The sequence below is a fragment of the Boleophthalmus pectinirostris genome, unplaced genomic scaffold (genome assembly GCF_026225935.1).
Source record: "Boleophthalmus pectinirostris isolate CB_2022bp ecotype Guang Dong unplaced genomic scaffold, ASM2622593v1 HiC_scaffold_16, whole genome shotgun sequence".
Taxonomy (NCBI): domain Eukaryota; kingdom Metazoa; phylum Chordata; class Actinopteri; order Gobiiformes; family Gobiidae; genus Boleophthalmus; species Boleophthalmus pectinirostris.
Genome location: NW_026571095.1, coordinates 3,496,243 through 3,515,310, shown reverse-complemented (window position 1 = coordinate 3,515,310; position 19,068 = coordinate 3,496,243). Strand labels below are relative to the sequence as shown.

The window sequence follows — 19,068 nt, the reverse complement described above, 5'->3', positions numbered from 1 at the left end:
TGTCTGAAATATCACACTTTACATTTCACATGATGCACAGTGGAACTGTCCTTTCTATCCTGAAATTCGTCAAACATTCACAGTGGACCATTTCATGTCATTAGTGCTTGTGTTTTGTACATGTTTGTTGATCTGCGCTGACACACACACAGACACATGACTCTGAGTGAGCTATGTCCACCTGTGATATAGTTATCTATATGATGTCTTCTGAACTTGGTGCAGTCGCTTCCCTCCTCTCTCTCCTTATTTCACTCTACAGCTGTATGGACAAATAAAGTGGACAGATTAAAAAAACAGAAAGAAAAAAAAAGTGTCCTCTATGCATGTTTACTCAAGCTAACATTTCAATGTTTGTGAGTCAAAAAAAGAAAACAAATATTGACGGGTCCAGCTGTAGGTCCCCTGACCAAGTTCCTATGTGAATCAACACCAAAACTGTTCTTGGTGTTGTTTTTAATACATTATTTCCCATAGATTTTGTTCAGACTTAGGTGTTTTAAATATTTTCTCTTAATTTGTATTTTCGAGTACTAATTTATGTCACTTACTGTTTGTTTTTATTTATTTATTTATTTTTTTGCAGTTTTATATTTATACAAAACAATTAGCAACAATGTATGATTTTGTTATGCCAATGTATACTCCAGGGGTTTTTTTGTTTGTTTTTTTGAGGATGGGGAGAATTTTAGACAGAAACTCTTGGTGCTTGGTTATGTATTGCTTGTAACAGTTTGCCAGACTTTCCTGCAGAGATAGTTAACACATAAGAGTAACCCAGTTTTTTTACGTCTTCAGTGCTGTTGTGGTAAGTGCTCATCTCCTCTATCTGCTGATGGGCTTCACTTGAACTTTCAGAGAAGATTGTGGTGAGACGCTCTAACCTGCTCTTGTTTGTCTTTGTGGACTCCAAAGCTGCAGCGTTCCCACACTGATACGGATCTGAATTGTGCTATAAACCTGTGTCCACATGGTGCTCTTCATAAAGGCCCGATTGTGGCGGCGCTGCAGAAAACACCACTGATGGCTCATAATTTATTAGAGCCGGGCCCCTCAGTCATCTGCTGTGGAGTGAAGGAATCTGCACAGTTTGGACGTTCAACACAACAGAAGATATGTGTTTAAATACAAATAAAATGTTTGTACACTATTTTTATACATTCAGCAAATTATCATTCTATTTTTTGTGTTTGGTCAAATCAAGTAATAAGATGACATTCTCTCACAAACCTGAAGTAAGCTATCTATTAATCTATATAAACTCCAACCAGTCACTGTCACTGGGCAAGACACATCACTTAACCTGCTGTGTGTGATTGGTGGTGGTCAGACGGCTGTGGTCAGTCTGGGGTCACTGCTCTGGACACACTCACTTAAACAGGGCTCATGGACACACTCAACAGCTTTAAGTCCATCAGAGGACACAGCACGTCACCCTCAGCAAGAGCTCAATCAGCATGATGGATTATACTGGGCTCACGTATATATATATATATATATATATATATATATATATATATATATATGAGAACTATGTCCAAATTTGTGCATACTTAAATATAAAAGCTGATATAAACGTTTAAAAAATAAAATTAAAGTAAAAATAAAGCTAAATTAATAAAATAAATAAAACCAAACCAAAAACAATACACACATCATCATTAATAACAATTGGACATTTTGCCTGGTCAAAGTTGTCAGAGGAAACTCTCTCTGTCTCTGTCTCTTTCTCTCCCTCTCTCTTTCTCTCTCTCTCTCTCTCTCTCTCTCTCTGTCTCTCTCTCTCTCTGCTCTCTCTCTCTCTCTCTCTCTCTCTCTCTCTCTCTCTCTCTCTCTCTCTCTCTCTCTCTGTCTCTCTCTCTCTCTCTCTCTCTCTCTCTCTCTCTCTCTCTCTCTCTCTCTCTCTCTCTCTCTCTCTCTCTCTCTCTCTCTCTCTCTCTCTCTCTCTCTCTCTCTCTCTCTCTCTCTCTCTCTCTCTCTCTCTCTCTCTCTCTCTCTCTCTCTCTCTCTCTCTCTCTCTCTCTCTCTCTCTCTCTCTCTCTCTCTCTCTCTGTCTCTCTCTGTCTCTCTCTCTCTGTCTCTCTCTCTCTCTCTGTCTCTCTCTCTCTCTGTCTCTCTCTCTCTCTCTCTCTCTCTCTCTCTCTCTCTCTCTCTCTCTGTCTCTCTCTCTGTCTCTCTCTCTCTCTCTCTCTCTCTCTCTCTCTCTCTGCTGTTTGATGGATGTGCAGGGTGCACGCGCGCGCAGTGCCGTGCGCAGCCAATGGGAGCGACGCGCCGCACGAGCCCACAGCCTCCCGGCACCGCGCGCGAGCTCATTGGACACTGCGTGAAACCCAGAGAGCGACGCACGAGCCGCTCGCGTGCGGCCCTCGTCTATAAATAACACGTGAGCCGCTGGACGCGGCACAGTCCGCACCAGGACACCGGAGTTTGCGTCACTTTGCGTCACTTTGAGCGCTTTATGAACGCGTCCACACCGAGGACACACATTGAGGACACGCACGGAGGACACACATTGAGGACACACACTGAGGACACACACAGAGGACATGCCAGCCGGGACTTTGCAGCAGAACACACCGGACTCAGCGGCCGTTACCCCGGCTCGCACCGACCACAGACCGCCCGCTGTCTCCGAGAGCAGGAAGGTAAAACTTTACCTTTTTACTTTTTACATCTAATTAAACTGCGACTGATCGAACCATATTCTCATATTTTATATAAGCCTGACCTAATTTTCCGAGTTTCTCCATTATTGTTTACTTGACAAGTGTAAACCTTGTTCCTCCTGTTGCATTTTTGTTTATTTTACATACGCGGCTTGTCCTTCAACTCAAGTAGTTTGAGCTTCTCTTATTTATATGAAGCTTTTCACTTTCAGAATCACATGTTATTGATCAGTATTAAATATGATATAGATCCATTGTAAATTTGCTATAGGTATAATCTTAATTAAACACTTTAAGCACAGTTAATGTGCTTATGTGGTACATGGGAAATAATTGAGTTCTTGAACATAGACCCATTGCTAGTCTCATATTTTTAGTTGAACTCTTTCCTTTTTCCTTGTGCAGTCATCAAAGCCCATCATGGAGAAAAGGAGACGGGCCAGAATCAACGAGAGCCTGGGGCAGCTCAAGATGTTAATCCTGGAGGCATTAAAGAAAGATGTAAGGACCTGATATAGCTGTTATAAATGTAATAAATGTTATAAATTATTACATTAGTATTCACTTTGGCCTCGGTTGTCTTCAGACTTCCAGACACTCTAAACTGGAGAAGGCCGACATCCTGGAGATGACCGTCAAACACCTGAGGAACCTTCAGAGGCTGCAGATCACAGGTTTGTCTCTGACAGAGCTGCACCTAATGTTTTAAAGTTATATTTGAACTTTTATAAAGGCTAATTTGTCTTTGTTTAGCCAGTATAGAAACAAGGTTCCAAACAAAATGGAAGTTAAAAAGTCTCTCAGATATTTAAGGCTTTTACCCTGGTCATTGTTTAATGTAAATCCAATGTAACAAAAACTGAAGTCTGAATATAACAGATAAAATGTACATAGCAAAAAACAAACAAAAACATTTTTGTGCTCAATTAATATATTTTTATTAAATGATGACTTTCTTGTTCTCTTCTAGCCGCTGTCCACGCTGACCCGGGGCTGCTGGGTAAATACCGCGCGGGCTTCAGTGAGTGTGTGGGGGAGGTGACGCGTTTCCTCTCCACATGTGAAGGGGTCCACAGTGAGGTGCGGACCCGCCTCCTCACTCACCTGTCGTCCTGCGTGTCCCACATGTACCCCCCTGTGGTGGGGCTCTCCTCTGTACCCCCCCTGCCCTCTGTGCCCCTGGGCTGTAAGACAGTGGCTCCAGAGCTGAGTCTTTACACAGGGGTGCAGTTGGTGCCCAGGCCTGAGGGGCATGTGGCTGTCCTGGTGCCCAGTGGGACCCTCTCTTCTGCGGGTGCCCACAGCGTCCTGTCCTCCATCGGCCCTGCGCTCACATCAGACTCTGTGTGGAGGCCCTGGTAGCACCAAGGGCCCCACTCACATGCACACTTTTATACTGTACCATTGTACATAGTGTACATACATTTTTCATATTGTTTTGTATAGTTTTTATTTGTTATTTTGTATTGATTTTGTTGCTGTTGGGCACATCTCTGTCTCTAAAATCAGGATATAAAAAAAATTAAATATGAAGTTATAGCACAGAGGTGATAGAGACGTGAGGTGTTGCATCCAACAACAATGTATTTGTGTGTAGCTGTTTGTACGGCACATCAGTCTGGCTCTTGAAGCTTTTGTAAAGCTCTTTTTATGAGATTTATAAACAAATAAAATCATTACTGTTACTTGCTCTTATTGTGTGCTTTTATTTTATTTTATAGAAAACCTGAAAATGATGGTGTAATTTGTGTTTCTCTCTCTGATCATGAGCCATTCATTGCCATAAATAATAAAATGAATAGGGACTATATCTGTACATCCAACATGTAACACACTACATTTATGACCAAGATTCATTTTCATAATCTTAAGTAAACAGCCATACAATAAAATGGATACATTCACATTTCATTGATTTTAAAGATTAGCGGCAGCTGCTACTTTAGCTTAAAGCTCCACACAGGAAATGATGAGAACAGAACCAAAGACCCGACCTGACAGACCCGCCGCCGGGACCCGGGACTGTCGCTGTCGGGACTGGGTCAGTTGCCACCAGGCCGGAGCTCTCGCTGCCGCCGCCGGGGCCAGGCAGAGGATAAAGTCTATCCGCCTTTGCCCGCTCGTTTCTGGGTGTAAAAGTTTGTCCTGGGCGTAATGCAGAGACATAAATCTACCTGGTGCTAATATGGACTGGTGGAACTTTCACATTTAAGTAACAAGTGGGATTAAGTTTTAGTTTTACAACCAGTTCGTGCACTCAGCTCCCGGACCTCGCGTCACGGACCTGACTGGATCTGGATTTGGACCAGTTTCATCTCTTCATATTGGACAATAGACTTTTGGAGACAGAACCAGTGGGACAGTGGACAGAGGAAACACTCTGCTTCAGTCTCTGGAGTGGTAAGAGGCTGGTTTTCTTTAGTTTGCGGCAAATCTGAACATGGAGCGTAACAGAGAATTATAGTTAAATAGTGCGTAAATGAGCTGGTGGGTGCGGTGGTTGTTCTGTCGTGTGCTGTAGGAGCGGCGCTGTTGTGATCGTAGCCTCTTATTGTAGTTTTATTGATGTTGTTGTCTGGGTGTGAGCGGCGTGTTACGTTGTGTTGGTGCGAAGTTTTCGCGTGGCTGTTCATTGTGCTCTCATATAGTTCAGCCACTAGTAACCAAAATATTCATAATATATATTTATAATTTTGATCTTGGTGCCCCTCCCAAAAATTATACCACCATTTTAATTTTAATTTAAAAAAAAAAAAATATCTCACATCAGGAGAAGCGTGTGGACGGTGTACCCTCGCGTACCACGCCCCCTACAGCCCTGGTGCTGCCCGATGCGTGGCTGTTTCTTGCCCGGCTGTTTCTTTCAGTGATGTTGTTCAGGGGTGTTTTTGACGAGGCTGTTGTTTAAGCTTTACAACCAGTGGCAGGCTTTATTGTTTTTTTTAATAAACCTCAGCCTTTTATTATTGTCTTGTGTGCTATCGTCTACCACACAGCCTCAACAACTATTGCAGCTAATAATAATAATAATAATAATAATAGTGATAATAATAACAACACATAATTAGCCTAATACTGTTAAAGAACAACGTGTTTGAAGCATTTCTGCTTTGTATGACTCCACCACGTTAAAATATTTCTCAAATGGCACTGCCCCCTTGCTGGTGACCCACGCCCCAGGAAATACAGGAAATGCTGTGAAGTTTTAAACTCCATACACCTTCACTGGAATCATTTGGATGATTTCAGCCAATTTCTACTGCACTAAAGCTAAAACTGCAGACATCACAAGGAGGAACAGAGCATTTTGAGCTTTGGAGATGTAGACAGACTAAGAGTTACTCAAACGTGTGAATGAAACAAAGCACAACTCCAGTTTTGTTTTTGAGGAGGTAAGAATATTATATTATGACTTAAAGCTCGCAAGATTCAGTTTTGTGTAATATAAGACCCTTAATACATGACACTGCACAAAGTTATAAATACACTGGTTAAATTGTTTGACTTGAGTTGAAAGGCCCATTAAATCCTTAAGTAACAGGTGCATGTTTTGACTTTTTTTGGCGTGAGAAAGCGATGCTCATTTCACATGTAAATGAAGACAAACATGCAACAAATGTCACCCAGAATTTACTGACACCCCTCACTTTGTGCAAATGATATAGTCAATTAAGTTTACATCTCTGTTTTGCTACGGCTAAGAGAAGAGAGATCGTAATGAGTCCTCGGAGACAAAGTACCAGACCCCTCCCCGTTCCCATCACAGTATCTTTTGAGAAGCAACCAAAAACACAGAAACAAAGACAGGCCCCCGAGAGCCCCTCTTTGAGAGCCTCTCCATCTTTATAAAGGGTCCTCCTCTTGTTTATCCAGGAAGAGGGGGCCACGCTGTCACTTTCACCAGGCTTAGGGAGCTTTGTGTGGGACGGTCCCAGAGGTATCACAGTTAAAGGCTCAGCTACACTCTATAGATTGGATAGAGGCACTTACGCAGATCCACACATTGAGGAGACATCAGCTGGAGATGTCTCAACAGGAGCCTATGTTTAGCTCAGCGCAGCCATTTAGATCCACTCTTTTCATTCTGTTTGTTGACTGAGCAATGAGAGATTTTCAAGTCATGACTGAAAAGCTGCCTGTGTTTGAGTGTGACGCTAACTGTAGGCACTGCTCTCTCTGAAACTTTTTTAATCAGAGTTTAATTTTAACACAATCTGACCATAAAGAACTGACATAGCTGGAACTACACGTGAGTTGATTTGTGCTCTTAAACAAGTAAATCTCAAATAAGGGTGTAACAAAAACTGAAATATCATTATATCATATCGTCAGAGTTCTCACAATAATATTGTGGACCATCACAATATATCGAATTACAAGTCTCTTTGCTTAAATGAAGAGTTATGGTGCATAGACTACATAGACCATGATCGTTTGCTCCATTTCAGTGCAGACTACAAGAAGAAATAACCGTTCAAGTCTCAGTTCTTTGGATTAAGTCTTGTCAAGACTTTTTAAGAGGAAAAAGTAGCAGATTAACAGTTTTAGTTGTTTAGCCTCCACAGAATATCACAATAAATATCGTACAGTGAGATGTATATCGTGAAAATAGTTTTGGACATTTGGATTACATTGTTACATTCCTAATCGTGAGCTTTCCCACGATATCTCAATAAATATCATACTGTGAGCTTCATAACTTGGCGATATCGTATCACAAGACTTGGATATCGTTACACTCCTAGTCTCAAATAATATTAATGTCCCAAGTTGGTCACCCTCACTGACACCTGCACAGGACCATGAGCACGCACACTCATCACAGGCTCCAGAAACTCTGTCCTTTTAAATACATTTTGTATTTTTTCTTGAGTTTTCAGACCATCTAAAACCTTATTTCTCAGTGTTTGTTAATACTGCTAAAACTGCTGAACATACCGCCACAGACTGACATACAGTACACCCCCAGCGTTACATTTCTGCAAAGTATCAATATGCTGAGTGCTCATTTCTCTTAAATTTTAGAAAAGCAATAACACAACAGACACTCTGGAATTAATGTCCAAAAATAAAATCGTTGTTGTATTCATTTGAGCGTTGCACATACTATAACACTAATAATTTTTCTTTGTTATTTATATTTATATATTGTGCGTGACCTGAGATGTGCGAACTGAATTGCCCTTTGGGATTTATAAAGTTGTTGATTGATTAATTGATTGCGATCCTCAGGTGGGTCGCAAGGCATTTTTTTTGTCACCTTGTCACAAACTTATCTGCATGTAGGTCTGCAATATACATATACATACATCTTCTCCCCCCGCTCCTCACGTCTTCTCCATGCAGGGAATCTCCGCGCACCCCTCCCCACTTCTCACTTTCTGTGGGAAACACTGATGACTATTTAAAACTTCAGTAATACTAATTGTTCAGAGAGACACGATCACTCAGTCAACAATAAAATATCCTCATTAGTCACAAATTGATTTTGTGATTTATGAATAATGTCTATTGACTTGAGTCGTGAAGATTTGTGACTTTTAAAATATGGGCCCTCAAAAAAAAAGTTTGGGAAACACTGTTATAAGACACTTTTAAGCATGTGTTAAAAATGGAATTCACCTCTAATGCAGTGGTGGATGACTTTCTCAATTTTGTAGTAAAAGTACAGATACTGGAGTAACAAAATACTCTAGTAAAAGTATAACATGGAAAAATCTTCTCAAGTAAAAGTATTAAAGTACCTGTTTAAAAATGTACTTAAAGAGTGAAAAGTTCACAGATTTTGAGGTCTAATAAAGTTTCAAGTGTAGTGACTTTGATAAAGATTTGTGCTGAATTTTGTTCAGCAGAAACAAATTAATAATTTTTTTCAATAAATCTTTTTATTTTGTATATTTTTGTTTGCTCAAACTACAGATGTGTTAAAAATAAACCCTCAAACTTTTCTTCAGGTCTCAGACAATAATAAAAAGTACTTTTACTTTTCAGTCCAGTTCAAAAATATAGTGGAATAGAAAGTACAGATAACTATAAAATGTATAAAAGGCTTTTACTTGATTCCATTGCAGTAGCAGTGCTCTAATCACTCCTGACAGTTGATGAGGGGTCTGTATGTGACGGGGCCTCAGCAGCAGTGAGCCTCGTCAGTCCTGATGATCACATGATGCTCCATATGAATGAACAAAGAGCTGTGTCCGTTTCTTCGATTCAGCCCTTTTTGATTTAGCGTCTTGTTTTTTTACAGCTGAAGGAGGAAGTGCTGTTTCCGGGAGCGCGGTGTGACGGGCCGCGCCGAGCCTCATATTTATTACACTGCAGTGCATTCAGATAGACACTGCAGTGCATTCAGATAGACATCCATCACATGTCAGAGCAGCTTCAAAGAGCACGCTGTGGACAAGGAGCGCTGGGATATCTGGGCCTCTGGATCCTCAGGCCATATGCTCACAACGTCCAAAAACACTTTATTTATTGCAGCGACTGAAACAAAGGCAAAAGGCGCCAGGAAGATTTGTAAAGACAAATTCCTCCTGGACAGAACGGCCACAGTTCTGCTCTTATATGTGTGGAAAGTGACGACCTGAAGGTGCTCAGGCTTCATGCTTTGTGCAAACATTACTTATGTTTCCAATCACATCGCAGTAATCACAGACAGGCAGATGGACGGAGGTGGGGAGTACTCGGTTACATTTTACTTGAGAAACGTTTTAAAGACTTTCCAGAGTACTTTTATAGCAGTGTAATAGCCTGAATAGCAACCTTAGTGGTAGAAGAGGAACAGAGTCAAGTTGAGACGATTCGTAGTGCAGATCCCAAGTGCATTTATTCTGTAACCAAAACAAAAAAATTGAAAAAATATTTACACAAGTATAAAGTTAAAAACAGGCATGGCAAACCCTGCGCTCACACACAGCACCTTCTCCTCAACAAACGTGAGGCTGGCTCCTTTTATAGGCCACCTCCTCTAATTGGGTGATCTCATCTTAAAGTGCAGGTAAATTCAAACAATTTACATTCAGTATTTAAAAAGATAATCCTCTCAAAGACATTAGCTGTGTTTTATTCATTTAAAAATGCTAAATAGAAAAGTTAAAAGAGAGGGTAAGTACAGTTCATTCCCGTAAAACATGCATCATGAATTTCGGATTTCCGGTCATCATGCAAGGATTCTCAGAAAAAGTGAGCATCAAACCGCCATGTTTGTTTTCCTAGTCGGGATGCATCTATTGACAAAGTCGATCTTTTCTAGTCTTTTGAACCATATCTTTTGTGTTTGGTTCTGATATTGTCATATTTTAGTTTTGGGATTCGGACATTGTAATTCTGTAGTTGTTTGTGATTTTAATTCTTGATGTTGTAACTTTTCAATTTGTATTCTGATGGATAAAATACGCACAGTATATTTTATGTAAAACTGGACTCATTCGAGAGTTTACGAATATTTATTTTATACTCAGCTACAGACAAATATGCACAGATTTCCCAAATATGCACGGATTTCTATTCTAGGCACACAAATATTTCTGAAAGCTTTCTTACTCCATAGAAAAGGGGCAGAGAACATAAATGAATGAAAAGGAGCAGAAAAAAGAAGAGTCATCTTATATCTTTGATGTTGTGACGCTGTTGATGTCTTTTTATACTTTATGAAGGAAATAAATAAGCAAATAAAAAAAAGAATAAAAATGTTCATCATCTCATTTTTGTGTCTAACCTTTGAAATAAGATTCACAGTTACTCTTACTTGAGTAGTACTTTTCCTAAATACTTATTTACTGTTACTTGAGTCATTTATTGGACCATTACTTTGTACTTCTATAGTATTTTTGAAGTGATGTTACTTTTACTTGAGTACACTCTACCCACCTCTGTAGACGGGCAATTCAAAAGTGTTTTTTTAGTCAAATTATGTGTTGTGTCAGTGTGTGTTTGTAGTCCTTTATATTTCTGTTACTGTTTTTTTAAGTAAGTCAATTTTAAGAAATAAATAGATGGTAATAATAAGAGCATGCCACTTCTGTACGATTATGAGACACGATTTAAAACCACTTGAGATGTGAATGATACTTGAGAATATTTTGTAAAACTGAACAAAACGTCCTTGAGAAGCTGCTGGTTGTTGGAGTGCGGGAGTGTCCTCCTTTGTGTCTCCTCTGAGTTTAGCTACAGCCACTAATAAACAATGCCCATATCTTTAGTCCAACCTCTCCATTTGAAGCGAAAACAAAACCAGGACAGGGTCTGGGAGCAGGGCCCGGGTTAGAGGGGCGCGGTCAGGGGGGTCTCGCTTCACCGTCAATAATTGTAATGTGATGATAAGGAGCTTATTGCCTGTTGTTATCCTCCACCAGGGGCCGGACAAGACAAAACCCAGCGCCGCAGTTCAGCTAAAGATTACCATTTGGGTGACATCTCCGCGTTCACTTAACATCCACATGAGGTCAGCTGTTCCTAATTCGCCCAGAAACATCCCTGGTCTTTGGAGAACAGATCTGATGTAGAAGAATGGTGCGTGTTTGTGAAGAATGGTGCGTGTTTGTGAAGAATGGTGCGTGTTTGTGAAGAATGGTGCGTGTTTGTGAGCAGGAGCACTTGTCTGAGAGCAAAGGGGACGTTTGTCTGCTGGGGATGTTTGGGTCATTGTATCATGAAGAAGGTGTGTCTGCTCCATGGGCCGAGGCGGAGGAGCTAATGGACACCTGTCACATAAAGATCTCATTTTACGACTCACTGAAGAGATCTGGATTATGGCTAAAAGACAAAACAGTGATATTCAAATCAGAGCTGTGTTTTGTGATGGTCTTAATTGTGTTGGTAATGAAGATGCTAAAGTTGGTCATTGACTGAAATACAAAGCGAAATAAGAGAGTTGAATTATCTCTGATTGCTTCCTAGGAATCAAACAAGCTGTAAAATATTATATTTTATATACAAGACTGGGACAATATAAATGTTTCACTTTCTTTATCTCGTAAAAGTTATAAGTTAAGTTAACATGATTGTTTCTGCTACTGATTTCACTCTAAAACACACACTTCTCCCCCTGCAGCTCCTTCATTCTACTGTTCTATTCTAACCCAACATGTGGAGAACATTCTCTGGTCCTGCAGGATGTGGCCTCCTTTACTCTGCCAGAGTAAAACTGAGAGCTGTAGAATTGCTGAAAGATTTGGATGGTGTTAATACACACTTCCAAATACACATGTGTGATTGACATGTGGATGAGCCGATCAGGGGCACACATGGTCTGTCCATATCCAAACAAATAAGGCTGCAGTGAGGAGAAAAAACAACAACAATATCACCAGGGACTAGAAAACATGAGAGAAATGTAATTGTATTCAAAATGATGTCTGATCAATGAGCTCCTTCAGTTCAAACGTGTCACTGAATAAAACAAAAACAAATCTGACTGGACAGTCTGAGTCTGGCTCGAGGTGTGACCAAAGCAGCAGTGACCAGACTAATATCTCTGTATAAATAGTACGTAACTATGTTACAAAATACAAAATGATCCCATTTACATTTTTGATGTTGTGATAATCATTGTGTGATGATTAGGGCTGAGTATCATTAAAGAGTTGCCGATACGATACATACCTCGATAAATAGGCCACGGTACAATACAGTGCACTTTCAATTAGATACGATTATATTTCAAATCAATTCGATATGTTTCAATAAAAAATAATTAAATGATGACTGTGATACTAAAAGTCTTTGTTAAACCACTTCTAGTGCAAAGTTCATATGAAACGCAAACATTTTAATCCTCAAAACAGTGAAAATGTCAAATGTGTCGCATAAACAAGTTTCCTTCCTCTGAACAAACAACAAAACTGTATCTCTGTAACAAAATAATTTAACAAAATATACCAAAAAATACTCTTGGTGATATATCGACACAGCAGCTCACAATATAAATACTGTATCATCACATTAAACAATACGATATATCGATATTTTTGCACACCCCTAGTGATGATAATGTGTGTTGTGTGATGTTCCTGTAGTGTTGTTAGTATAGAAGCTGCAAGATATTATAAAAATACTATCAGCTGATGTGACTCTACCTCTGTGATCCAGGAAATAGCTCCACTGTTCCGTCCGGAGCCAGTGGCCTGAAGTCTGTGTGACCCCTGACCTTTGTCCCAGCCCTGCCCTGGCCCCACCCACCTCCATGTCCTCTCTAAACTGTGTGAGAAACTCCTGCTTTGTGTGGCCGGGACATTGTGCTGGTCAGTATGAGAGGGCGAGGGTCCAGGGGGTTCCTGTCGGGCAGTAAGCAGGGCGGCTAATTGGTGGTGATTGATCAATGCTCCTCACTGTCCTTATCACTCACTGCCAGTCGTAGTTAGTTGGTTTATTGTCCCGTTAGTTTTGATAAGGATGCACATTAACTAGGTTCATTAGCAGCCACACAGCGCACAATGCCTCCACGCTCCCATCTGTTGCTCCACGTAAGGCCATGATGGTTCCTGTCTGTAGTAAGTGACCTAACCCCAGACACCTGTAGATAGAGCCCCTTGGTGTATTTTGACTCTTCTATATGAAAGTTAAAGGTCCTATGTTATGAAAAATTGACTCTTGTGAGCTTTAAGTCATAAAGAAGTCATGTTAGAATGTTGTTACCTCCTCAAAAAACAGACCTGGACTTGTGTTTTGTTTCATTCACACGTTTGAGTAACTTTATTCTTTAGTATCCACATCTCCAAAGCTCAAAATGCTTTCAAAATGCAAAATGTTTTCAAGTTAACAGCTACTTTTTACCTTTTGTTCAGTAGATTGGCAATTCCAGGGCTGAAATCATCCAAATGATTCTTGTGAAGGTGTATGAAGTTTAAAAACACAGTGGAGCACTTCCTGCATTATCAGGTGACATCACAAGGCTTGAGAGAAGAACTAAATGTGCAGGGTTTGTGTATTAAACATGTGTGAATGAAACAAAACACAACTCCAGATCTGTATGTGATGAATAAAATAAAATAAAGTAAAATAAAATCAAAGGAGCCAAGCGCTGAATTCTTATGAGCTCGGTCCTTGCGGTTTGAGGATTACCCCTCTTCAGTCTCAGCCTCGGAGTGAGACGGACAGTGCTATTGTGCCGACGGGCGATGTCATTGAGAAGGTCCGACGACCCAGTCGACCCCGTGACCTCTGACCCCTGTTAAACCACGGGGCCGGCCAGTGTCTTCAGGAGGAGCCATCTGTGAGCTCTCTGTCAGCAGCTTTCAAGAGCACTCAGCTGAGGAGGGCTGCACTTTGTTTAGACTTTTGTTTTGTCTAGTGTGACACAACACTGGAACACAACATGGCTCTATAAAGACATATATTTAATTCATGTTAGTGGTCAGAGCTAGAGTTGTCAGAGGTATAGGAAATCAGATACTAATCAACACTAAAACTAGTAATGAAAACTATATTAATTTGAGCAGGTATTGATACTAAAAAAGTCACATTCACAGGACAGAAATTAAGCTTTCCTGAATAACCACGGACCAATATGGAACCTATTTACTACACACACACACTCGACGGTAGGCGGATAAAAAAGTATCCGCCTACCGTCGAGCGAACGAATCCTAATGCTGTGAGGTCAGACAGTTTCTACAAAGTGAAACCGGCTGATGAATCAGGCTAGCTTCCTGCTGTGAGAGTCTTGGTCTGTGATTGGTGGGGTTTGTCTACGCCCACCTCACCTGCAGACTCCGCCCCCTGTTTAAGGAGATTGGCAGCACCTGTTCAGGGCTGCAGTTTGTCTGTGTGTCTCTTTAGAGTCAGTCTCTCATTTTTTACTAGTACGTGTCTGATTTTGTTTTGTGTTGAGAAACTTGTTTAGTTTAGTTCTGTTTTGTGCCTTTTTTATTTTGTCACTGGATTCTGTTTGTGGGTTTATGTGGTTTTACTTTGGGGCACTTGTGTTTTAGTTTCATTGTGTGTCCCTTAGTTTAATCATTCGTTTTTGTATAGACCTGCGTGACCCTTTTTTGACACAAAACTCATATGTTAATCCTGTTATTTTGTTTCTAAGTTTAGGTTATTTTCTGTACCTATTTTAGCCTGTTTTGTTAATTTATCTTTTACTCATTTATTCCATTTTCCACCTTTTTTTTTTGTTACCCGGCGAGTTCGGTCGTAACGTATCATTGGAGGGTTTGTGGGAAAAGGTGTTTGCTCCATGGGCCTAGACAGATTTATGAAGAGACGACAGGTTGAGGTGGCTGATGATTCTGCTGCTGTGGAGGAAATGAAGAGTAGTAGGAAAATGCTGTATAGTGGAGGGGAAAGAAAGTAAATAACTGACTTGTGATTGGTTGAGAGACAAAAGTAGTTTAGTGTGATTGGCTGGTACCAGGAGGTTTTACTGTAATGTTAAGTCACATTGAGTTTTAATAGAAAGTCAAATAGGTGAATGAGCCTCACTGTCCTCACTCAGGAACAGTGTTGACTTGACCTTTGACCAGCAGCCCCCGTACAGCCCCCGTACTGTCTATCAGCTGACTAAAGCCCTACTGTATTGACTCAGACGAAACGTCAATAACACTTGTTACTAGTATTTCATTCACAATCTGAGAATTATAATCCAGTTTGACTATTTTAAATCACAAACTGTTATTAAAGATGTGCAAACAAAACTTTTATCAGTGTTTTTGTACTTCAGATGCATTTATTTCCAGTGCATTGTGATTTACAAATTGTATATGACGGCATTACAAAAGTTGAATCATCAGTACACAGATTTTTATAGATAAATTACTGAAAAAAATACACATTACTCAATCATATGTGAATGAAAAAACAAACACCTACAGTAGTTGGTATGTTATTGTGGAAGGATTTTCCATTATAATACTGTTGGAAGAACTGGTGAGAGATATTTTTACATAATTTTGGTCGAGGCAGACCGATTTTGGTTTTGGCTGTCTTCGTCACAGTTTTGTTTTTTGTTTTTTTTACATTCTGAGGCTGAAAAGATCGTTGAAAATGGTCTCGGGCAAAATGGAGATCTGGTTATCGGATAATTCCAAAATATCCAGGTTTGTCATATTTTGAAAAATGTCTTTGCGAAGAGTGGACAGGTGATTTGAAGACAAGTCGAGGTTGGTAAGAGAGGTTGTGAAGTTTCCCAGTGGAAAAAAATCACTAAGATTGTTGCATTTTAGCTTCAGTTCTTGCAAATTTAAAGTTGAAATTCCAAAAATGTGACCAGTAAATGTTTTTAGAAAGTTTCCCCTAAGATTCAACACTTTCAATTTGGTTAAATTCATAAACAGGTCTTCGCTCAGCTCAGAGATCTTATTTCCTTCCAAGTGAAACTCTTTCAATTCAGTAACGGCGCTGAACAAATCAGAAGAAAGATTTTTCAGCAAGTTATGATTCAGTTTTAGAATGCTCACTATAATCTGATTATGATCTGATTTCTGGACCTCTAAATTTATTTAAGTGACATACAAACTTCAAAATCTGATGCGAGTGATCAGAGAGCCCAAGAACAAACAAAAAAAAAGTCAAAAGAGGGATGGAATAAAGTGAATAACTAAAAAAAAAAAAAAAAAAAAGATAATTAGTTGATTTGAAGTGTGAAAAATCCCTCAGTCGTCCAGGTACCATGGCAAAGGAGAAATTCAGTTTGTTGTCTGGACTGGACATTTGACCAAACTAACTTTTGTCCGGTCGACAAACTGAATTTCTCCTTTGCTATCCGATTTGAAGTTCACACATAACAACGACAGTCAACATCTATAAAAGATGAACCAGTAAGTCTTCAGAACACTCTCATGTTTGGTTGCCTTAACGCTGGTCATTTAACAATAATTATTCTCCCAACATCAAAAGTAAAATCTATTCTAAAGACATATTGCTGCACTTGGCGCTGTGAGTCCATTCATTCCTGACCACGTGCTCTTTCACATTCCCCTGTTCGTCTTGGAGCTCGACCTTCACCGTTATCGGCAAACACGTCTCCACTTTACACTTGATTATCACCGCGTCACCGGACACCTGCAGCAGACAGTTCCTCACATCGACGGCGTTTTCTTTGCCCATGTGACAAACGAGCTGCTCCTTCTCGACAGAGTCCAGCGATCTTCTGTTCAGAAACGCCGGGCTGTCGCATAGTGTCCTGTCAATCATCTCAACGCTCTGCTCGTTCCTCAAAACCCAGTCGTGAAGGTACCACAGCCCGCAGTCACATTTCCAAGGGTTTCCGTGGAGTCGTAACATGTAGTGCACTGAAAAGGTGTCCATCAGTCCTTCTGGTAGAGTCTTCAGACGGTTGAAGGACAGGTTAAGTTGCTCGATTAACGCTTGGTCTTCGAATAGTTTGGGTTCAATCACACTTAAATTATTAGCTTGTAAATTTAACACTCTGAGGCTGAAAAGATCATTGAAAATAGTCTCAGGCAAAATGAAGATCTGGTTATCGGATAAGTCCAAAATGTCCAGGTTTGTCATATTCTGAAAAACGTCTTTGTGAAGAGTGGACAGGTGATTTGAAGACAAGTCGAGGTTGGTAAGAGATGTAAAGTTTCCCAGTGGAAAAAAATCACTAAGATTGTTGCCTTTTAGTTTCAGTTCTTGCAAATTTAAAGTTGAAATTCCAAAAATGTGACCAGTAAATGTTTTTAGAAAGTTTCCCCTAAGATTCAACACTTTCAGGTTGGTTAAATTCATAAACACGTTTTCGCTCAGCTCAGAGATCTTATTTCCTTCCAAGTGAAACTCTTTCAATTCAGGAATGGCGTTGAACAAGTCAGAAGAAAGATTTTTCAGCAAGTTATGTTTCAGTTTTAGAATTTCCAGCTGGCCCAAACCAAGAAACGTCTCCTGTGTAACATCTTCTAATTTATTCAGAGACAGATCCAAGACTCTGAGATGGTTCAAGTTTGAGAAAAGCAACAGCGGAAGACGTGAGATAATGTTACCTTTCATTTCCAAAGTTTCCAGTTTTCTGAGGGATGCAAACATCCCCGGCAGCACCGTCTTGAAGCGGTTGTAGTTTAGAATTAGCTTAGTCAAGTTGTGCTGGTTAGAAAAGGTCCCCAGGTACAAATGCTCCAGCCAAGGATTCCCGCTGATCTCCAACTCCTCCAGCTGGGTGAGATGATTGAAGGAGTGCATGTGGATGCTACGGATGCCATTGTTCAGGAAAATGAGCTTGGTGAGTTGGGGGCTGTCTTCCAAAGTGTTGCTGAAAAGGTAGCTCACAGAGGAGGTCATCAGGATGAGTTCTCGAGCTTCGTGGGAGATGTTTCGTGGTAGAGATGACAATCGTTCTGCACACAGCACCTGAACTGGGCTGAAGCACTGGCATTGGTATGGACAATAAGAACTGCTCCACTCCAAGCAAAGGAACAGCAGAAGAATGGAGATCAGCACCGGCTTGGACATGTTCTCTCTGCAGAAGGTTAATTTTCAGGATTAGATGAGCGATACACAAAAGAAAAGTTGTAAAATATGTCTACTTACTTTGTAAAACCAGAGTATGTGTAAACTCCAGCCAACGCAGAGAGCAAATGAACACATCCAAGCTGAATGAGGCAACAGAACCTTTGGCCAGAGGCTCGAGTGAAGGCACAGCGAACAGAAATCACTAGTTCTCTGAAAACAGGAAAAAAGAGAAAATATTGCATGGTTAGCAAAGTGGACTTAGGTATTTATCAGCTATTTTCAGCAAATTTGTAATAATGCCACGTTTGTTTCTATAAAGACACAAGGGAATTGAAAACTATGTGAAATTATATTGATATTATTTTAAAATGTAGTCAGAAACAGTGCATGTATAGAGTCAGATATGCACAATTACAATGTCATGAGCATAGTCTACTATACAATAAAAACAAATAAAGATTAAAAAAAAAGACTTGAAGTTTTGAAGTCTTAAAATAATCTTCAGTCATCCACATCTTAAAAAAGGATATAAAGTGATTTCTCTTTACTCTTTGCTCTTTACCTTTGTTTTATTTTACAGTCCATTCACCTTTTGTGTTAAATGAGGCCATTTTCACCCTTGATTGCATGGATTACATAATATTGTCGAAGTATTTTCAGGGCGTCAGTAGTTCAGTTGGTAAAGCGTTTGTCCACTGATCTGAATGTTGGAGGTTTGAATCCCACTCTCAACATAAAAAAACATCATGGGTTGAGTGGGCAGATCCACTGACCCACAGGTTGGCTGGTGTACTTCCAGCTCCCACAGAAGAATGCTGTTGTTGTGTCCTTGGGCAAGACACTTAGCCCCCAGGGTCCGTGTGCACTGGTGTATGAGTGTATGTGAGTGAGTGGTTCCTTGTTAAAGTGCTTTGAGTGCCTTGAAGTTGGAAAAGCTATAGGAAAATGTGCCCTGTACCATCAGGATTCTCTACAGAATATTCACCCTTTATATGTTTGAGCTCAA

General features: G+C 40.2%; 2 protein-coding genes across 2 annotated transcripts; one reads left to right on the top strand and one right to left on the bottom strand.

Annotated features, from left to right (window-relative positions):
• Nucleotides 1-2,423: 2,423 nt before the first annotated feature.
• LOC110153389 (transcription factor HES-1-like) lies at nt 2,424-4,239 on the top strand. The gene is made up of 4 exons (XM_020917274.2): nt 2,424-2,648; nt 3,075-3,170; nt 3,256-3,343; nt 3,640-4,239. Exons 1-4 carry the CDS (start codon nt 2,550-2,552, stop codon nt 4,029-4,031), a joined length of 675 nt encoding a protein of 224 aa, XP_020772933.1. The 5' UTR covers nt 2,424-2,549; the 3' UTR covers nt 4,032-4,239.
• Nucleotides 4,240-16,231: 11,992 nt separating this feature from the next.
• Nucleotides 16,232-18,239, bottom strand: zgc:153913 (carboxypeptidase N subunit 2). Its single transcript, XM_020917226.2, has 2 exons — nt 18,141-18,239; nt 16,232-18,069 (listed from the first exon to the last, which is right to left on the bottom strand). Exon 2 carries the CDS (start codon nt 18,060-18,062, stop codon nt 16,515-16,517), a length of 1,548 nt encoding a protein of 515 aa, XP_020772885.2. The 5' UTR covers nt 18,063-18,069; nt 18,141-18,239; the 3' UTR covers nt 16,232-16,514.
• Between the last annotated feature and the right edge of the window lie 829 nt (nt 18,240-19,068).